General features: G+C 39.8%; 1 protein-coding gene across 4 annotated transcripts in view; it reads right to left on the bottom strand.

Annotated features, from left to right (window-relative positions):
- LOC103387682 (protein kinase cGMP-dependent 1) overlaps nucleotides 1-23073 on the bottom strand; it is a 102374-nt gene that overhangs the window by 51930 nt on the left and 27371 nt on the right. For all 4 annotated transcript variants that reach the window (XM_017037424.1, XM_008322438.3, XM_008322439.3 and 1 more), the window contains exon 3: nucleotides 5505-5618. In XM_017037424.1, the coding sequence (XP_016892913.1) occupies nucleotides 5505-5618 (114 nt within the window). The remainder of the gene's footprint in view (nucleotides 1-5504; nucleotides 5619-23073) is intronic.

The following is a 23073-nucleotide window of genomic DNA, read 5'->3' as shown; positions in this document are numbered from 1 at the left end:
TCAGTAGTGACTGGCAGTGACCTCACCTGCATGAAAATACAAATGTGTGTGTGTATATATATATAAAAACAATCCAAAAACCTTTCTTCGCAAGCCTGATGAAAACACAATTACCATTCTCTGTGCTCGGTCCTCTATCATATCTGGAAATAAACTGCGGCGGGAGGCTTAGCATAAACAGACAGGCCGACTGTTTTAGTAAAGAGAAAAAAGAAATCTCTTTATGTTTTATTTAAACAGCTTTAAACTGTGTGTGTTCCAAAATTGACTTCAAGGGAGTATTTAAGACATTTTACGTACACCGCTCACTCAAACAACAAAGGTGACCCTGTTAAGTCAAATCCAACCTCATCTATTTTTGACACGAGAGTCAGACAATAGGGCCTGTTCTGCTCCCTGATCACTGTGAGTAGGGGAGTTGTGGCAACAACACAAAAGCACCAGCTGAAGTGCTGAAAAATAAATCCCAAATATTCCCAAAACAGCAGCTGGACAGGCAGAACGTCCCTATTGTTAATGATGCCTGTACCTGACAAGAACATACAGACATGATGGAAAAATGTGATTATATAATAATAATAATAATGAAATAGGAAGCTAAAGAAGAAGAAAAAAAATATTATTATTTCAATATTTTGTCTCTCACAATAATTTGTCCTGAACCATACAAAACCAACCTGACAGTTTGCCCCTGTTATCAAGCAGCTCTTCTCCTCAAGCTAGCGTGCAGCTAGCTAGCGCAAAATGAAAAGGTTTATTATTCAGTGGGAATATTACATTGCTGAAAACATGTTTGGTAATAAACATCTTATGCTTACCAGAGGTAATAACTATTGAGTAGTGAATAAAAGTAAGAAAATACATTTGAAAATGTATTTTGTAGTATTGTCTGGGCAAAGGGGGACTTGACATGAAAAAGTTTGGGAACAGCTAATTTAGTGCATTTACTGTTACAGTACAGGATTCTTGATGACATGAGCATCATTGATATAATATGTTACTATTTCATATAGAAAGAAATTGTATCATGCTGAAAGACTTACAAGAAAAATATTGAGAATTTTTTTTTGAACTACTTCCTAAACGCCCTAAAAACGACACGAATATCTTTCACACTGGAAATTACAGAAGCTCAATGAAAAGAATCTCCTTCGCTGCACTTACTGCCGCATATGAAGTATTTCTGACTGCCGTTGTGTGAATGGAAATATTTCTATTGACTACGGTGAAATCGTGGCAGAATCTACGCACAAATGAGCGGCGCCGTACCAGGATCTTCCATAATCTGTGCTGTATCGTACACCACCCCTGATCTTTTTAATGGTGTCATCTGTTGGTGCAGTGAAGCCCGCTGCTGTCAAAGACTTACGGCCCCTCTGCACTGAATTGCATCCTGTTGTGCTGTCAAGAACCCGTCCTCATGAAACTGTGACGTTCTGGCGCAATAAAAGAATATATTTAGCAGGTTGCCACTGTTCGTCTCTCTTATCGGTCTGCAGACAAAAAAAAAATCAATTTGGTCTCGCTTGTCCCCCGAGGTTGCTCCATCATTTCGCTGTCACCATTGTCCTGTATTTATCACAACTCCCTTTGCAATCATACTCCTACACTTTTCCTACTCAAATTTTTTTCCACTAGCGCCCTCCCGTTTCGTGCGAAACGTGAAAATGGGGTGACATTGATTTGATACGGTTCAAGTTTTGGTCTCAAGGCAGCATTTTTCCCTGAGACAGCAATAGGGAAGGAAATATCTTAGTTAGTTCACTATTCAATCTGACGCCAACAATACAACGGAATACTTATTTAGAAAAATGATTATATAACATATACATTTATTTTTAACAGGTTTATAGAACATCCATTACTGTGGAACTTTTCCTTCTTTTAAGAGATATACGGTAGGTACTTATGAACAGTATGAAAGTTCAGACTTATGGCGAGAATCACATTGGGAATGAAACATCGATGTGGGAGGGCGCCCTCTATGTGTATAAAGCATGAAGTTTGTCACTGTGACACAGCAAATGTGTCACAAAATTTGACCTCTGCCTTCAAGCCCTCAAGCTGAGCACCCTGGGGAACAGTGTGTAGGGAGAGTACACCTCAGCTGGTGGATTCGAACCTGCGACCTTCCAGGCACAAGTCCCATTCCATAACCACCAGGCAATTGATACCCCCTTTACATACTATGTTGTGGTACTAGTTAAAAAAATTAAAGTTTAAACTACCAGATCTATAATCAATGGTATTTTCAGCACTATCTGACGCAATAAGCAACATTTTTTTGATTCAAATGAATTTTGCCTGACGCGTGAATCCATGAATGGATGTTTACGTGACCGCAAAGAACCAAATATTCATTTAACTTCTGTAATCGTCTGTTCATTTTTCATCTGTTTTTTTTACTACATTCACAGATTAGTGCAGGCTCGACGGACTTTAACAGCTACAGTATTTTATTCTACGTTTTTGGCCCTGAAGCTGTCATCTGGTCTTTTGTGGACTGCCTACGGTGTTCCCCTGTAGCAGGACTAGTGCAGTGATAATCCAAAAAAAAAAAAAAAAAATGACATAACGCAATGCATTCTGCATATCTAACTGGGACGGAGTGTATCCACCAGTGTTACAGCTGTGTCACACACACAGATGAACTCCCCAGGGGGGAGATGTCAATCTCTTAAAGTGGAGTAAATGTTTGTGCCTTAATCCATTTTCCTGCTTTTTAGTGATAATTGCAGACTACAATACTCGGTGTATTAAGATGGAACTGTTGATTATGTCCAGTCTGCTCTTCACAGCTCAGTGAATGGGTCAGGTTCTGTATGTTTTTGGCTTCAGGGCCCCGTGTCACATCAGCTGTTATAACTGAGATATTCCTACACTGCAAGTACTACATTATACTATTCAGAAATTTGGTTTTAGGTCTTGTTCTGTCCAATTGACTTTTTGTCTTGTAGCTGTGTATGGCTGTGGTCACAGTACATTCAACATGACCAACAAATATTCGAAGTAATATTTTGCGTTAATGGACATTTTCGGAAATTTTGAATTATACATTACATAAGATGCATGTATCAGTCCAGACCCAGCCAGTTTTTAATAAGGACTGACTTGTTATTTGGTCCAGATGTGGGCCGGTGTCCATACAGGAGTTGCAGATACTGGTACACTAGACTAGAGTGCCCCCTAGAGGCTGTCAGTTTGAAAATAACAAACATGTGAAATTACATATTTTAATATACTATAAGTCGCACTTGAGTATAAGTCGCAAAAAGTCAAAGGATAGAAAAAAGTCCGACTTATAGTCCAGAAAATACCATATAGGCATTTCTTTACCAAAACAAAACAACAACTTTTTCCTCTAACCAACGTTACCGCACATCACCTAAATCTCATTTTATAATAAATATTTTTAGTGATCTGCTTTTTTGAGGAATAATATTTTTTTCCAATTTAATTCATTATTTTAAAATGTCTCATTGTCCTTCACATTAAAGCGTCTGGCTGGTCCCTGTTCTCTCAGTGCTTATGAATTCAACACTGACTGTAGAGGTGCTCAGCATGAAAGCGTTTATTTCGTGCAGTTTAAGTCTGACGTCTAGTGCACCACTGGCAGACAGTGATTCTAACCAGGTGTTGCGTCACTGCCGTTTAATTGGTCCTGCATTTTCTGAACGGGTGACAGATTCCAATAATCTCCCCATCATCACATTAGGCAGTATCGTCATTACATCGTGACTGAGCGTCTGTGTCACGCGACGACGGACGATAATGTACATTGTTTTATGGATGAGCTACTCTGAGTTCACGTTAGCAGATTCATCAACTAACTGAACTAGGCCGAGACATAATTACCCGTGCATATAAGCAGAGCGTTCTTTAAAGGGTTCAAATTCACACATGACGCGTCCTGGGATGGATTTGCATTTCACTGTCATAAAGGGACGCACACTCTGCCACGACAGCGTTAGGCTGTAAACATTCGGCTGCACACGTAGACAATTACATCATTTGTTCCATGCATAAGTTTTATTGAGCAGAGCCAGCTCACCGTGTGACGTACGCTTATAAAGTAATAGTGGCTGGAAAAAGAATATACAAAAGATAAAGACAGACACCCTGTCGCCAGTGGAAAAGGGGGGGAGCACACGAAATACATGCCTCATTTCCTGATAGGTAATGGTTGCCATAGCAACAGAACCTGGGAGTTTCCTTAGGGCGGCTGGTCAATGGTAGGGCATCATGAGACAAGGATGGGGTGAAAAGAAAAAAAGAAAAAAAGATGGCAGTTCAAAGCATTTGCTGCCTCTGCTGTCGACCCTGTTTAAGACTCACTAACACCTCGGAGGCTTCGACCTCCCACCCGAGACCCCGAGGACCACCGCACTTCATACATTTATACATGTCATACATTTTCACTACAAACAGCGAGAGTGAAAATCAAAAATGAAGTCAATAGTGCTAACACTGATTCACAGGGCGGCGTGTTCCCAAAGGCCAATCTGAGTACTTACTTAGACCACAGACCAATCACAATAGATACACATTTCACACACTGCTTGGTCACTAATAACAACCAAGAACTGTTTGTTTCAACCACACGTGCCCTCCATGTCGTACCATGTCCTACCATGTTCTGTCCTTTAGTCTCCTTCTACCCATTAGCTTGTATTAAACTGCCACCAGACACAATATGGAACTGTTGATAACCTGGGCTACAAGCCTTCAGTGTCTGAAGAGCTAAAAGCTCTACCGTAATGTATATGTTACCATGACACCATAATATTGTTATAACCTCCATAGTGTTATGTGCTGGTTCAAATGAATGTAAAATGTTCAAATTGTCCAAACGAGATATTTTGATGAGATATTGGGAGGTTCCATGGTGTAGCGGTTATCAAGCCTGCTTTACAGGCAAAAGGTCCTGAGATTAAGGCCCAACGGAACCCCATACATAATCATTATTTATGAATATATTTTTGGCATATTTATTCAGTGTATCATAATCTGCTTTTGTCACAAAATCATAAACAAGCGACCAAGTAAATGTCAGCCTTCCTGTTGCTAGGGTCACGTCCCCAGTCTTAAAACCTCGCCTGGAGCAAAGATCTTTTTTCCATATTGTGTTGCTCTGCTCCTCTTTGCCACTCATATTTTTGACTGGATTACTGTTCTTTTTTTATTTATTATCACATTTCACGAGTCACTTATTCGTGTCTCTTATTAAATAGTATAACTTGCAGGGATGTGTCGGAGACACAAATCAGATTTCCAGCAATGTGGAAATCAGATTGGAGTGTGTGACATCTGGGATGTGGTGGCAAGCCTGGATAATTACATCTTTGAAAAGTTAACAACAATATCGACTGGAGAGTGCTGATAATGTGGCGATTGGGTGGAATCTGATTCCAGGGAGTTGTAAGACTTGTTGCTTAAACTGGGTGGAAAGTTATATCATGTATCGCTGTGTGTGAGTGTGTGTGTGTGTGTCTGTGAAGACTCACTCTTGACAGTAGCTGTCCTGGTGCAGTTGTAGAGAATAGCCAGCTCTCCAAACACCTTCCCAGGCCCCATGGTGCAGAGTTTCAGGCTCTCCTTTGTCACCTCCACCTTTCCATCTGAAAAAAAAAAACAGACAGAAGGGACACTTTATCAAGCACCACGTCATTCAGATTGTCCATTTGTCCTCCTGCCTGATTGGTCAAGTGTACTATTCCTCTGCTAGATTCACTCTGCTGAAGTAAACAATGTGGAGTGGATGATTGGTGTCTTGAGGGGTTCTGACTAATTTTCAGGGGTACCAGACCACACTGCTCTGGGCTCACTGGGCTGGGAATTAAATAGAATTTTATTCCAATGTGGATTTGGATTTTTAAAGCCCTACAGGTCTGCTGCCATGACAACAGAAAACTGCACTTCAAAACCTTCAAAATGTTTTTGGTCAGCCATTATCAAAATCCATTATTATTATTTTTAGTAGTAGTAATAGTAGTTGTAGTAATAGTAGTAGTAGTAGCAACAGTAAAAGTAGTAGTAGTAGAAGTAGCAATAGTAGTAGTAGTAGTAGCAATAGTAATAATACTACATTAATATAATTACTACTACCACTACTACTGCTACTAAGCAGTAGTAGTAATAGTAGTACTAGTTGTAGTAGTATTGTCATTGCTTTTTTTATTGTTATTATTTTATGATCTTACAGAGGAACAACTTACTTAAATTCTTTATATTAAATGGTGATAATATAATATTTGTCAACATTTTAAAAAAAAAATCAATAAATGACTATTAAAATAATTCATAGTTAACATGCGCAAAATAAAAGGAACAAAAGCCAAAGAATAATAGTTCCGCTGACTCCCTTGCAGAACTGATGTCTGCCGCCACTGTGTTTACACAAGCCTCAAGGATGTATGCTTTACTGGAAACCCGGCATTCCAGCTTGAGCTGAACTCTGAATCACTGAGGGCACAGTCCCAAAGAAAACAGTTCTATTTGATTCTCGGAGAGAGTGATGAAACATAGCAGGAGGAGAAGAGCAGGTGAGACATTCACAGAGGAAACGCTCTGTCCCCATGTCACCCATATATACTGTACATCTGTCTGCTGCTCTACCATCTCATTATTTACTGTCTCCTTCAAGTGCAGGTTAGGACTATTAACACCCAGCAGGGGGCTGTACACTGTACACTGTGTGTTTGATCTGCTTCCGTGCTGTTTATGTACTGACTCTATTTAACGACATGTTATTAAGAAGGGTCTGGAACGCATGTTCGGGTTCCATTTTAAACCTAAATAAAATGTCTCTACAGGAAGTGGTATGAAAAATGTGGTTTTTAGAATGTATGCTAAACATAAACAACGTAAGTAACTCTTCAAGTCACAAAAAATACAGCACAGCTATTTAAACTTTTTTTTAGATTTTTTAAAAATACTTCATCTGTTGAGGTTTTAAAACATTAAGTTAAAGCAACAAAGTAATGATGAGTGAAAACACTCACATATACTTCACCAATAGGCTTTTTGTTATCACCAGTTGTACAATATATTTTTTATTAAAAGAATCTAGTCTCAGTCCAGTTGCAGTTTTTTATAAAAAAAAAAGAATCTAGTCTCAGTCCAGTTGCACGAAGTCTAAATTTTACACCGTTTGCAGATAACCAGGTCCGACTAATCAGTGAACTTTAGGCAGCGTTCAGTCGATGACGCTAATCATTAGCTGTCAAAATGTCCGTGCTCTTATCATCATCTAATAAATTGGGGTGGTTTGGAGCAGTACCACTGAAGCAGAGCACTGGAGTTTGTTTTTTTTTCCAGTAAAGAGAAAAACCTCAAACCAAACTGTAGGCTACATTTTCAACAGTTTGTTTTCAGGAGAATGAGATCCTCTGAGATGACATTAGTTCAAACACACTTGTTTTACTGTATATTAAGAACGACAAGGAGGCAATCTTACATCAAATGGATAAAGGAAACAAACCATTTTTTTGTGTTCAAGTGCGGGGCATGATGATATGTGGTTACGGAAAGGGTAAAAAAAAGAACACTGGGCTGACTGTGCAGCAGAGGACGACGTGTGACTTACTGGAGATTTCTCACTGACAGGTTCACGTAAGGCAGTAAGGTGCTAGGGGCTTCTAATAGAATATGGCACGCTGGACATAAGTGTACCACTACTAACGTTAATGCTAACAGTTGTTTAGCGCTTCTCATTCGTTAACACACAGCGACGCATTGTCACGCCTAAAGTTCAGCTTTGCTTCCATAAATTCCATCCTTTCAATGTATATATATATATATATATATATAGACACAATAATTTGCCTTTTTTCACACACGTACACTGAGCTGTAATAAGGCAATTTAAATACACATCTCTACTGGTACTTTGAATTTAAATATATATGGAAATATACTGTTTACGTCAAATTCAAATAACGCAGAGTCGACGTTCCCACTTGATAGATGGTGGTAACACTTCACAGACAAACTGTGTTTCTCTTGGACAACTGACTTAGTGGTTCTGAGGAAATGTCTGGGAATTAATGTAATAGTGCTTCAACCGTGTTGTTTCCCTGATCCCTGTGATATTTTACCAGAAGCTGAATCAGCTTCACCACCCGCAACCCACGATAAGGCTCATATTCCCTTTTATGCCTAATAAGGCCAGTATACTTATTTTTAAAAATTGCACCTATGAGTTGAATTTTAAAACATTGACACATTGATTTCTCTTTCTATAAGCATGTGCTGCTTAAGTCATGCCTTAATACAGCACAGGTAAATCCTGCTGTATAGAAAGCCTCGTCACAGCAGCAGGATACTGCGTTGTCTAAAGGCCAATTTAAAAATGTGACAAGACGGAGAGCAGATCATTTTAAAAATATCTTCCAGAATCACTTGTGCAATGTTATTTACCTCCAGGGTTTTGTGGTTTTTTTTTAATTGTTAATGTTGTACACCATGCCTTCTGCCCCTCAGGTGGTGTGACTATATTAAGAGCTGATCATTTGAATGCACACAGCAGTGCGCGCCACCATCGCAAGGCATCAGGACAGACCTTTGAGCAGACTTCCCTCTGGCTCAAGATCAGATGCTATTCTGGCTGCATTCCAAATCCAAAAGCTGTGATCGTTTTGGTTGACTTTTTTTTCACGTTGGTGCTGAAGAGTCCACAAAGATGATTCAATTAAGGGCTCCATTCACAACGCATTTAATATTTTCCCTTTATTTTTTTCCCTACCTTCAGCGTAACCCCTGCATTGTATTGCATCTAAAACCAATGCATTTGAAATACTGCTGCCCCACTTCAATTTAAAAACTCGGGACCAGTGTGATAGTTTAAAACAGTAAGAAAATTAGATTTATGAAAATGGCATTGTTCTTGCCACGCAACCACTTGCTGACTTATTCCACAATCCTGCTTGGGCCCAAAACACTTTAACTTTAATATTGCTTTCTGAAACAAACACAGATTAGGATCCACGCACCGTTGTTAAAGCTAAGCAGCACCGTTCTTGGAATTAGTTTTCTTTTAGATCCCACTAATGTAACAAGACACAGCGATGGAGTCAGAGATGGGATTTTCTCCCTTTCTTCCTCAGACAGACTAAGTGACAATGCTGCATTTTAGCAGCTGAGCTGATGGGGTTTCGGCTGATAACAGCCAATCAGAACGCAAATGTGGGTAAGCGTGTCATTAGTTTTAGAAAGGTCTTCCTTTCTGTTGGTAAAAGGGTGGAAATGTTTACTGGTTGAATATAAACTCAACAAAAGGCAGAACTTCTTCCAAAGAAGAAGAAACAAAGGGTCGGAGTTAGCAGGATTAGCTTGTTGTGCTAAATAACACAAACCTGAAAAAGAATGTGTTTATTTACATTAATTAGAGTGAAGATTCGAGGCAGAATGTTCAGCTTGGTGGATAGTGTTTAGAAGTAATGTTGTTAAGATTCGCAACAGTTTTCCGGAGATTGTTGAAGTTATGCCGGCTAGTGTAGCGTCGAGCTAAGTGATTAGCATCTTTCTCAAATGGGACCTTCAACAGGTGCACCTCCTTTACAAATCTACATAATTGTTTATCCATTATGTGATTAACGTACAGTAATACAACTGCACTGAACTTATTGACCAAGGTGTTACAACTCTGGTTACAGCGCCACCTACTATGCTTTTATCAGTAAGAATTGTTAGATTACATTACTCAATTAATGTATTGAATTATAAAGGTTACTAATTTTTTTATGTTTTGCTCTATAAATATAGTGGACTGTGGAACAGGATGCTGTTACGTACTTCCTGCCCTTAGTTCATTCATAGATTTTATGTGCTTTAAGAAGCACAAGCTGGTCATCAAGGAACAGGATGTGGGAGAGTTAGTATCCCACTGAGGATTGACGATCACATCCTGAAGGGCCTTGCTCTTCCATCAAGGGTCAGATTACTCAATACTGGCCTCATACACGAGTCTTTCAGAGACAGACTCACAGTGACTCAAGGAGAACATGTTCTCATCCTGCCAGTGAAGGTTTTTACTTGTTGCCAACTCAAGTCAACACTTTAGCTTTAAGGCTGCCAAAACATGTCTGGATGGATTGAGACATACAGACCTTGCTCAATGATTGTGGGTTGTGAGTTCAACATGGACCAAAACGGACACAGCAAATAGCAGGGTTTAATAATTACCATGTGTAATTTGATTTTTGTGAAAGCGTTGTTTGAAAGCTACAAGGTCTAAAGTTGCACCTCATTTAAACTTCTGACTTAAAAACAGCCTTTTGGAAACCGGTAATTATTCTATAAAAAAAAAAATTCAGATTGAAGTATAAAAGGAAACACAGTAGATAAAGATAATGGAGATATAGAGATAATAGAGTGTACGCCCCCCAAAGTGTCGGGATTTATATGAGTGTACGCCCCCCAAAGTGTCGGGATTGAACATTTACTGTATGTATCCTATAGTACACACATTTCGACTATTTGTGAGGCCTCGGTTTACTGGTTATTTAACTTGTGATTATTTTAGGTGGCTGAACCTTCACTGTTAGATGACAGCTTCTCCTCCATCTGTGTTCTCTGGCTAAAACATGTCCATTATCAATCTGAAAAGACTTTCCTATGTGACTGACATTAAGTGGCCACCTACTGGGAGCTGGATGTAAACAGTCTGTACTTCTATAGTACATTTCAAGCCCTGACTCAAGGCACTTTACACCACAGGTTTTGACATCTACCTGGGGTTGGTATATAACCTATGAAGTGTGGAATCGAATCCTGCTACACTATGAAAACAACTGCAGCAAAGACAAATCAAAAATGTGATGTTTCCTCCTATTAAAAAACGGTTTAATTCTAAAATATTAAGCATTATTTGTTCAATAAAAAAGACAGATATTTTGAACCTTTAAGTTACTCTCACACTGGTATGAACATCGTCTGTCACCCCGCATCATAAATGATGCTAACTGCCCTGTAGGTTTTGTTATGCACCTGCTGAAATCATTTCTATAAACTGCCTATTGGTGCCAAAACAGTGACTGGAAATGTGAGTCATGTCATTTGATTGAAGGATGTGTTAATGTTAATACATTTTCAGACAGTAGGTGGTAACCACGGTGCCTACCGCCCATGCTGCTCTTCTGCATTCAGACAGCAGGAGACTGCACTTCTGCAGTTTTAGCTCAAGGCTACAAAACAGTGAATAAAGAATCTGTAGCTTTGGCTGAGAGCTGGTTTTAGCATACTGCCATCAACACATAGGGAAAAAAATAATGATTTTATCTGGGAACAAAGAATTGTCGATACTAGTCAAGATTTACAGAGTACAGAGTGTTTCTGAAAACTCAGAGTTAACCGTAAAGAGAAGCTCGTCTGTTTGAGATTCTACGTTGGTGGTGGACAATTTAAATTCTCATCCCATAAAGTCTCATTCACACTTCATCAATATAATCCGCAGAAACAATCCAACAATAATATTTCATCAGTTAGTGGGTTTACAACAAGGGTGTCAAACTCATTTTGGTTCAGGGGCCACATACAGCCTAATTATGTGTCAAGTGGGCCGGACCAGTACGATCATAACACAATATCATAACATAACATTATCTTATCAACATAACAATAGTGAGATAAATAAATAAAATTAAATAACATAACATGTATGGATCATGGGTTAGAATCAATGTTCTATGGTGGCCAATGGTTGTGTTCTATGGTTTTACCCCACCTAACTACTGTTATCAGCTTCAGGTTAGGGTCCAGAGAGAATCACATCTTGGCCCCCGTCCAGACGCGTTATTAAATTACCAACATTTGTTTCAACTCAAAAGTAAACTTTTTAATTAAAATGAAATACACCTGATGCAGCCTTGTTTTCTGCTCTGCATACTTAGAAGTTTGAACCAAATAAAACAAAAACATCACCTTGCAAAATTAACAATAAAATGAGGGCTGATAAGCCATCCATCATCTGGGCTGAATTCCTAGCAACAGATTATATATTAAAAAGAAATAGCTCACTAAATAAAAAGCTAGCTTATTCTGTGTCGCATCGCTATAGCCAAGCTTGTTTCGCATGTAGCACCTTGGTGCGAATAAATGTCGGAGGCAGAGCTTAGTGGATCTGCGCTCGACAATGCAGCCTAAGGCGGAGTAGCCGAGTGCAGATCCACTGAGCTTTCAGCGTCATCAGAACTTGATCAAATAGGTATAAAATTGCATATTGTTTGGTTCAAAGTGTGTACAGAACCGAGGCCACCATATTGAACGGATCAATACAGATATAGGCCTACTATTTACTCATATCAACACAGCATATGTTGATACTGTATGCTGCATACACTGATTGTTGGGCTACTGATTGAAAAGCATGTAGCTCAATATAGCACAATATATGACCACTACTGCACAGTATTGAATTATATTAGTATTTAATTCATTTTTATAAATAAATAACTAACTCTATCAGCACTCCCTTCACAATCTACTTATTGGGCACCTCTGTGTTAGACCCATTGAAATGTCACATACTAGCCTCAGCAATTGCAGCACACATTCTCTGACACCAAATGCATGTCTGAGAGTCGTGTTTGCACAGGCAGTGGCAGCACAGTCTGCCTGGAACAGCACAATTCACTCTTTGAAAAAGAAAAAAAAACAAAACAAAACAGCAGAGCAAACCCAAAGACAGCTTGAAGTTTGCCCCAAGTCTTGTACGGCTGCCACTGAGAGCAGGAGGTCTGCAGCATCCACCACAACCCAGCCTGTTGACTCTTATCAGCTCTGTCAGACGACATGTGGAGAAGGGAGCGCAGCCCTGTGTAGATTCAGGTTTGTGATTCATGTACTGAGACGCGGGGATCACGTTAAGGCTGATGCATACAGCAGGGGTCGTGGTAGACTTCTTCGACATGTAGGTATGCAAGCAATTAACCCTGATACCAAACACTCTCACACAAATCGCAACAGATTGCTGTCAGTGTGTCAGCTTTTATATTTCCAAAGCTTTATGATGCAGATATTGTTCAAATACCTTCCAAATGAGAACAGGGAAACTTTAGTCTGTGACAGCTGCACTCGATACACAACCATCAATAATGACAAGCGCAGATAGACGTACAGTACATGCAAGGCTGACTGAGTTGGATCATCACGAGCTGTGTGGAATTCTTTTTCCATAACATTTTTCTGTATTTACTTAAAGAACGAAGAACGCGATACAGCTGTGGGAAGCGCGGGAGAATTCTGAGGATGTAAGACTAAGCTTACCGTATTTTCTCGACTATAAATCGCACTTTTTTATATATTACAATACTGTATATAGTTTAACGTTTGTTATTCTCATACTGACACAGACCGCTAGAGGGCACTCTAGGCTTCTGTACCAGTATCTGCTACTCCTTTACCACTGAAAATTGACATGTTCGGTAATTTCACACTGACAGCCGCTAGAGGGCGTTCTAGGCTTCTGTGCCAGTATCTGCTATTCGTGTACCACTAAAAATGTATGTTTATTTTCACACTGATAGCCGCTAGAGGGCACTAATGAACTGGAAAATACGGTACTACAGCGGGATTATGACGGGAAGAAAATCCCTTCACTTCTTTATCAGTTTTCTCTTACACACAATTGTGCAAAGTTTTTATTTTTTTTCGTCAATTTTAGAAGTAGAAGAATCATTTACGATAGCTCGCCCGTGTTAGTAACGGCTAAGGACTGAAATTGGTAGAAATAGAGGATGCTGCTGCCACAGGACAGATAAGAGCAATCGGGAAATAAGTGCTCTACTGAGGGACACATCAATATGGAGGATATCTGCATCTTCTCACCGACTCTAACCTTCTTCTCCTCTTCTTCCAGCGCGGAGAGAAATTGCACTGCAGTGGAATGCGACATTTGGTTCATCAAACTTCGGGATATTAAACAGACTTCTCGGTTGTTAAGACCATGAAGGGCAGACGGTTTCATTCTTTTTACATCATTCTACACCAGAGAGGAAGACTTTGGCATGAGTCTCCCGCCATGTGTTTTAGCCACACAGCAGAGGCCTCTTCCAGTCGCTGAACAAAGGGCACAGCAGTTGGATTCTCCTGCCCTCGGGCTCCTCTACTATCTCTGTTTTCATTACGACGTGGACTCAGAACTAGTCTCAGCTCTGCCACTCTCCTACTTATCAAACACCAATTATAGCTCTTAAGTTGACAACTTGATTTATAGCCAAAGCAGGGGGCAGTGAAGATGGTCATTTCATATTCATAGACCGAATCACCGTGTTGTAATTAGCAGTTAGAATCTAGCACCACGTTCACACGCTGTCATCTGGTTCTGTTGGGACGAGATGTTATTAGACAACTTCGGCATCAGAATACAGATGAACGTGGCATCTAACGTTTTAATTATTGGGTCACTGGTACCTTAGCAGGTTGCAGTATTACTAGAAAGTTGACAAAAACTACAGTATATATCAGCAGAAGCAGGTAGTGTGTGAACGAATGGGGAAGAAAACACAACAAAAATGACCTCCAGGGCTAACTGACATCTAGTCACGGGCCGATCTGGGTGGTTTTGTGGGCCAGAAGTGGTCCACGGCCCGGGGGTTTTAACACCCCTGATGTAAGTAATTTGTAAGAAACTACTATCAAACAACTCCAAAAGCCTAAATATTATTTTACTTAAGCATCGTGTTAGGTTATTTTGAAAGAAATAGAGGATATGGCATAAATAATGTAAAACCGTTCCATTTCTTAAATATGGCATAAATAATGTAAAACCGTTCTCATCTGTGGATTATTGTCTATTTAGAATTAAAAGGGTCGATGCTAAGTGGAAATATGTGCAGCTACAGCAGCAGGATAATATTTGTAATACTTGTAACTGTGATCGTTATGGTGGTAATTTATTGGTTGCGATTTGTGCAGCCTCACTGTGCCGGAAGAAATCCACCACAATGGAAAAATATAGTCAAATGAAGACAATATAATGCCACCGGGTTTGTCTTCTGGTCATAATGGTTGTCTTTGATTTTATGCTAATTGAGGTTAATTCATCTGGATTTCAACCTGAACCTCTTTATCCTGTTTAGAGTCACAGAGAGAGCTGCAGCCAGTCCTAACAAATACAGAGAGACAATTCACTTCAAAACAGGTACATCTGTTTTTTCCATCCATTGAAATCCTTATCATTAAAGCTGAATTGATTTCAATAATCTACGAAAAGTGGAAATAATCAGAGCAACAACTGGTGTTGGGGAAATAAAATCTGCATAATATCCAGTCTGTGATGCACGGAGGAACTTTCTGTCATTTTCTGCCTTTCTTCCTCTCCTAACTCTCACATTGCTCTGTCTCCAACTCGTTCTATCTCAATTCTCGCTCACTCTCTCTCACACACACACAAGGTAACCGACAAAGGGGATAAAGGTTCAGTGATCATTCACAAATTACTCATTAATTCCTCCTTGGTGGTGCATTCACTGGCCTCTGTGGAATGAAAATGGGAATCAATTCTTATTTTAGGGTTAGTGGGGGAAAAAAAAAGAAAGCAGCCCCACACTTATTGTAGAGGGGGGCAATAAGAACGTGACAGCCCCACACTAATTGTAGAGGGGGGCAATAAGAACGTGAGAGGCAAGCAAGAGAGAAAGATGAATGCAAAATGGGAAGAGACGGGCAGATGGGCAAAGAAGAACAGGACAGTAGGGCGAAAGCACAGATGATGGGCATTCGGAGAAAGACGACGACAAGGCAACAGATTGGGGTCAAAGTCACAGAGGAGTGATGGAGGGATCATTTAAAGCTCCGCTTTAGTATCTGTCTGTTTTGAATTGACAACCTGGAGCACGATGTGCAACAACAAATGGAGGTGAGAGGCTGACAAAAGGCACAATTCAGACTGGGAGTCTGGAGACTGATGAGACAAGACACGCAGCAGAGAAGGACAGTTGCGTCGGACTGCTTAGCATGATGGTAAACATGTTTAGCCTGCAACGCACGCCCGCACACCATTTGCACATAAATAGCACAACAGCTGGCTTCAACTTCTGGTCAGACGCTGGGCTTGCGACTGACCAGCTCTCGACCAGTGCAGGGCAGTAAGTCAATTGTTGAACAGCTGATGCACACGGATACAAAATGGCTTGCGACGGAGGGATTAATATTGTTGTAGTACGACTTTACCAAAGTTTTGAAATATTTTCCCGTTAGCGTTAGCATCCCTCAGATACACCTTCCTCTATCATTTAAATGCCTTAAGTTATTTCGTTTCTGCACTCGTCTTAATCTGGTTTGTTAAATAAATAGAAAATAATTATCTAAATATTCCTCATCAGTTGAGTCACTTGTGCTAATATCACTAGTTGACATATTCAGATGTTTTTCGAAAATCCTGGGCTATGATGCTGCGTAGATGCACGTGATGCGAAACGCTGTCGGAGCCGACAGACTCGACTGTGTAATTAACTTTAGTGCAAAATGATCAGGTCAAAACTGATTTAATATAAAGCAAATAGACAACTGGTCTTTATGTTTATTTATAATGAATTCAGGCAGACGAGGCCACCAAGCACCGCGCCCCATGGGCATCCTCCAGTGATTAGTTGATTAGTCGATTTATACGATTTCGTCCATTTCAGTCGTCCGAGACTTTCTTTGGTTTATTACAGCCCTACTAGGGATGTTAATTTGTATTCAAACATGATTAATCATGATTAATCATAATTAATCAAACTTAATTCTAGTCACGGTTAATCATAATTAAGCATGATTATTCCACAGACATCATTAAATTATTTAGATTATATGTAATAATACTAGGACATGATTGGTTATTGGAACATGGTTATGTACGTTGAGTCGGTGCATTAGCAGTCGCAGCCTACAAACCATATCGATCACAGGTTATTTGAACTGACTTTTATGTTTTAGGTGAGTGTTGAGGAGACAATGATTGTGAGTTATAGGGCTTCATTACTAACCCCACGATTGGCTTCTGTACAGTGCTGTCAAGCTACAATAGCCAGCAATTGTTGTAACACACAATGACTGCGTGCAGTATTCTCCAGGGCCAATAGAAATCAGAGTCACAACATTTTACTTTGCTGAGCCTTTCCCCAAGATGCTACTTTGACAGCAACAGCAGCAACAGTTTTGGGTCTGCATTAGTTAAGTTGCCAGGCAACAATGCAGTGCCGACGGTTTGTGCACTCGCATATCTGTATCTCAATGCAATGCTGTTTTCATATAACCTTATTAATATGCAAATAAATCACAATGATTACAGAGATCAGCAGTTGTGTTTGGCCACAGAAGCTGCGGTATGTGAGTTCTACGACGGACCACTTCGTCGAAGCAGAAACGGTTTAATCCAGTGCTTCTAATTTGAATTAAATGCCGTGCTCTTCTATATCTACAACTGTGAGTACCGCCACCTTCATCTTTATGGTGTGACACAAACGTAAGGAGCTGCTTGTCCTCTACTCTGCCTCATTTGCCAGTGAGAACAGAGAGAGTCTCTCTGAAGTCACTGAACAGCGTCTCCTCTCACAGGAAATCATTTAGGAAACTGGCCACCTCGCTGCCTGAATCTGCTGGAAGCCTGGTTTCATGTGGAGTTATTGAAACCTGACATAAAGTCGCTGCTGGCTGGAGGCAGCCTAGTAAAGCAGTTGAGGAGTGAAATAAATTCCGCAGCTCTGTCGACTAAAGTAGAGAATAATGTCTATTTGCAAGGCGTTACTTGCATAACGTGTGCATTAACCGACTAAAGTAGAGAATAATGTCTAGGCGTTACTTGCATAACGTGTGCATTAATTCTAGTTTTGGTTAACTTTTAACTATTCCTTTGCTAACCATTAAAAATAGTTGCTGGGGCTTCAATATTCTGCCGAGACACAATTTATTCTTTTAACGTATTTGGGGCATGAGAGTCACAAATCCAATCACTAAACTTAAGCCTATATAATTCCTAGTAAGAAATGAAGTACCGTGGTTTTTTGGACTATAAGTCGCTCCAGAGTACAAGTAGCACCAGTGCCCTCTAGTGGCTGCCAGTGTGAACTTATCTAACATGTACATTTTCAGTGGTACAGGGTTAGCAGGTACTGGTATACAAACCTAGAGTGCCCTCTAGTGGCTGTCAGTGTGAAAATAAAACATGGGAAATTGTATATTTTAATGTATAAGTCACACCTGACTATAAGTCGCAAAGGATGAAAATGTTATTTGTGACGTCCATTGTCGTTCCTGTGTCACTGATTATTTACAGACTTTTCTCATCCTCCAGAGATACCAAACTCTTTGCATTCCCTGAAAGGAAATTCAAAAAATACTTCAGATTGGATCCCTGAATAATAATAAGTAAGAGAAAAACATTTTTGTGTCAGAATAAGTCCAGCCTTAGCCTTAAGGCAGCGCACTGTTTGTTATTTAAACTCATCTTATTTAAACCTAAAGGTCTTTTGAGGGATTTTTTTCATGCGCAGTGCCTCAAACAAGGTCAAATCACTCATGCAGTGCCTCAAACAAGGTCAAATCACTTAATTGGCACCCGGTCCAATTTGTGTTAGGAAAATGTCAAATCCTGGGTGTATTTCCAAATCCCCTGAACACTTCCACCTGAATAAAATAGTCTACAGTGCATTAGTGGGAGCACTGGCTACGGTAGCCTGTCAAAGCACCTGTCAAAGTGCTGTCTGCACTTAGGATTTGACGCCGACTCATCCTTGACTGTAACAAGTCCCTACTCCGTTCCCTCACTTCACTTTGTCCTTTATGTACAACTAACTAATGAAACAAAAATGAATTTACATATTTAGAAAGGACAGGTAGCGAGACCCGTCATCAAATAACAAATACTCCAAATACGCATAATTTAGAATAAATATTATAAGAGAGCAACAGCGGCTTTTTCTTTCCTTTCTTTCATTCCATATGTTTCTTTATAAAGGAGCGAAGACGCAACAATAGGATTTCGTGTCAGCACTTGACTACAAATGAAGACTCCCGAGCAGGAAACTAAATAAATCCTGGGGTTAAGGAAAGAAGAAAAAAAAACTAATTCTGATTAGCTTCATTAAATCCAAACTGTTGTGGTGTGGGTCTAGAAAAAGCAAAACATTTAATTAAAAACACCAAACTATTAAAATTATCTGTCAAGGTTTGTTTCCAAAACAAATTAGGAAATGGGGTACTACAAAATTAATCTGAAAAATAAAACGTGGTACGCAGCAGAAATTTAAAGGTGGTATTTGAAGTAAAAAAAAAACAAAAAAAAAACTGGGATGATGGCCAAATCCACATATTGTGCTCCTTTAACATAAATTTGTTTACAGACATAGATGCAAATCAGCAGCTAATATAGATGTACGATAGGTAAGAAATCACAGATGGCTTCACTCTATGACAAAGCTGACCAATAGGGGGCAGGGAAACAGCTGGCCAAGGTCAATTATTTGGTAATTAAGACAAAATTTGAGGCCCGGCCTAAACTCAACCAGGGTGAGGCCTTAAATTTGGATCATTTGTGATGCAAAATGGAGTGTGGCAAAGAGTCAGCTGTATGTCAGTATCCAGTGATGGACAAAGTACACTAACTACGTACAGTGGAACCTCGAGATACGAGCATAATCCGTTCCAGGACCGAGCTCGTAACTCGAGGTGCTCGTATCTCAAATAATTTTTTACCATAAGAAATAACAGAAAAAAAATGGAAGTCGACAAATAAATTAAGTGAACAAATGAGGCGGCGTGGGCTGCTGCGAGTGCTCGGCCACCTAGCGTCGGCGTCTGTAAGCATGCTCGTATCTCAAATCTTTACTTGTATCTCGAAGCAAGAATTAGCTTACAGGCTTGCTCGTATCTCGGAATACTCATATGTCAAGGACAAGAAAATGTTGCAGTTAAATAAAAAATATTAGCTTTGAAGGCACATTCCTCAAATGTTGCACAGTGAATAATCCATTATAGTCTATTTGTTACTAACTAACCAGTGAGGTCCTTCCTAGATAAACTCACTCTTAATTGGACTGTGGACACATTGGTTTATTCAGCTTTTAGTTAAAGCATAAAACTGATTAAAACAAATCTAGGAGCTCAGCTTTAATGCCGAGGTTAATTGACGTGACTTGATCTTTAAAGTTTGAATCTAAAAAGTTGCTTCACCGCCAACTGTCTTACTGCTACAGCTGTAGCAGTCCTTGGCCTGTCTGCAAAATTTGATTCATTTCTCTGCTTTAGAAATAACATTTTCTTCAAGAAGAAAAGAAAAATACGCCCATAAGCACAAGTTAAAACAACGTAATCACCGCCGCGCACAATGGATTCAGTCAATGATTGTTGAAGTTACAAGTGCCACCAGCTGTGACATGTTTACCACGACGAATGCAAAGTAGACCAAAACAATTCTGTGTGTTCGTCAAGGGCCACAACATTCCACGTGTTGACGATCCTTGGTGATATGATGTGAATTAACCCGCCGTGCATCAAGTACTTTTCAACGGGCCTATACTTAACGTGGTCAACGTGTCTGTAAAGGACAGGTAGAGCCAAAGCTATCCACTTGTATTTGCATTCACATTAGATTAGATTAAGTTAAAAGATGAGTGCGACTGAAATTGCAGGGGGGTCTTGTGTAAGTGAAATACTTGATAGTAATTGGATGTGATTATACTCGCTATTATCATCATTAACCACCTGCACGCTCCTTTGTGAATGACACAGCCAATCAAAAAAAAAGTCACATCATCTCCATGGAAATGTGAGCTTTTGTCTCAGCTGCAATTAGTTCTTTGTCGTGACCATTATCACGGTGAAAGCCCGGTGGATGTGAGCGAAATGCAACAAACATTAATTTAGGCAGATACAAACAGGCAGCTTCACGGCAGCGACAGGATGGTTGAGACTCCTGTTTTGTCTGATCTTTAATTATCAGATGCTCCGGCGAAAAAAAAAAAGTTAACTACTCTGAAGTGAAACACAAAGACGGTGGTGGTCTCTGAAGTGTCTGTCTGGAGTAGGTGGTGATAAATTATGCACGCGCTCTAATGGAGTTTGAAAAATATATGATTGAGGAGTCATTTTTTAATGATAGATATAGATGGAGTGATAGATAAATGGATGGATGAATAGGTATTGGATGGATGGGTGGATCGTTGGTTTGATGGGTGGATGGTTGATGGATAGGTGATTGATGATAGATCCATCAATCATCAATTATCAAAGATCTAAAGATATCGAGAGATCAACCATCAAAGATGTTGGATGGATGGATAGATGGATGGATGAATTGTTGGATTGATTACTGAATAAATGAATGGATGGATGGATGGAATGGATGGATGAATTGTTGGACTGATTACTGAATAAATGAATGGATGGTTGATGGATGGATGAATGAATGGACGGATGGAGGAATACCTATGCATGTAAACAATAATACAGTACACAGCCAGTATACCGTCCAAAAAACACACCTATAAATACACAAACAAAACTCTCGAAGGGACACCCTGACCCTAATGACATAACATTTTTGACTGAAGTAGAATCAAGAGCTCTTTCGGAGCAGCAAGCCCTATAATTGGATTAGCACAATTTACAGGCACAACTACCACACAAAGTATATAGGGCGCATTTCATCAGCAGGGAAGAGTAGGAAATGGGTAAATAGGTCAGTAGATCCATACAGAAATGAAAACCGTGGCAGGGATTCACGGATGTCTGGCCCAGCAGAGGAGAACACCGACTATTGTAAGTATCAATCTCGATTCAACATTACTTATCTGAAAAGAAAATTTCAAAAGTTTTGATTGCTGAAGGTCAGTAGCTCCACGGCGTCAGTGGCGCTCTCGCCTATTTTTAGCCACCCAGCCATACTGTCAGCCAGCTGTCATTGACTTACTACTGGCTCAGCTGTGTCTGTCTTGAGGTCCATTTCTTTCATACTGTGAGCAATCACTAGCCTCCGAACCCCAATGTATTACTTGATATTCTGGAAAAAAAAGTTTTGACCAAGTTACAAGATTGGATTCACACAAAACAGTAATGATGTATCAGCGAACTCAACTTATGGAACAGGGGTCATGTTTGAAAGGTACAAGCGCTCTAATAAAATGCAGACCATAATACTACAGTCGAAATCATTAAGGAGGAGTGAGCACGGGAGAAATAGCAACCATTTTATCATCATGTATACACATGCATATATAAGAGGTTTAAAGGTTATTGTATTCATGCCAATGGTTCGGTACAGTAAGATTTGGTAAAAATCAGGGATGGCTCGAACTGATACACAGGATCGGTATTGGTCAAAGTTTCAGTATTGAACATCAAAAAAAGCAACTTTAGGCCATCTGATCAAATACCCTAGCTTTACATGACATACCCTAGACAAAGGAAAAATTATGAATATATCAGCAGATACTCTAAGTTGCAGTATCAGTATCGCACATACGTAAAAACATTGTATCCTTACAAAAATACAAGTTCTCTTTTTGCTTTCGTGTGCAAAGTTATATTTTTGAATTGTGACCAGGGTGACCGTGGTAATGCAGAGTTGAACAATAATCCAAATTATCCTGGAACAGAATGACAACGGAACCTGAACGCAGCTCAGATGAGCCATTCAAAAGCAACTTTACATTTGGAAGCGCGACATCAGGTCTGCTGTTTGAAAACACTACGTTTTTTTTTCTCTCTCACTTGAATAGAGCGAAGAAAACGTGTCGTCATTGTCATGTTGAAATAGGGCTGTCCCGCAGGCAATACATCAGACACGAGAACTGACTGGAAACGGCATCAGCGCAGCAGGTGATGTGTAGGTGTGACTGGTACCAGAAAAAAAACACAAGTGTAAAAGCAGTAAAAACTCCTCTGACTTTTGAAGCACACACCAGGAAGCAGAGGAACTGAGGGAGGCAGTGTCGGGAAAGTATGAGAACTGTGCCGATAGATACGAAAGTATTTGTCATTTTACATAAATTAGTAAAATGTGAGGTATATTTTTCGTAATGGAAACGTGCTGAACAATGATGTCAGTGTCGAGGCACGTACCTAGGCTCGGCTTTTGCGTACTAATACGCAGCT

Source organism: Cynoglossus semilaevis, chromosome 12 (genome assembly GCF_000523025.1).
Source record: "Cynoglossus semilaevis isolate Cse_v1.0 chromosome 12, Cse_v1.0, whole genome shotgun sequence".
Classification (NCBI taxonomy): Eukaryota; Metazoa; Chordata; class Actinopteri; order Pleuronectiformes; family Cynoglossidae; genus Cynoglossus; species Cynoglossus semilaevis.
This window is presented reverse-complemented; position numbering and strand designations above follow the sequence as displayed.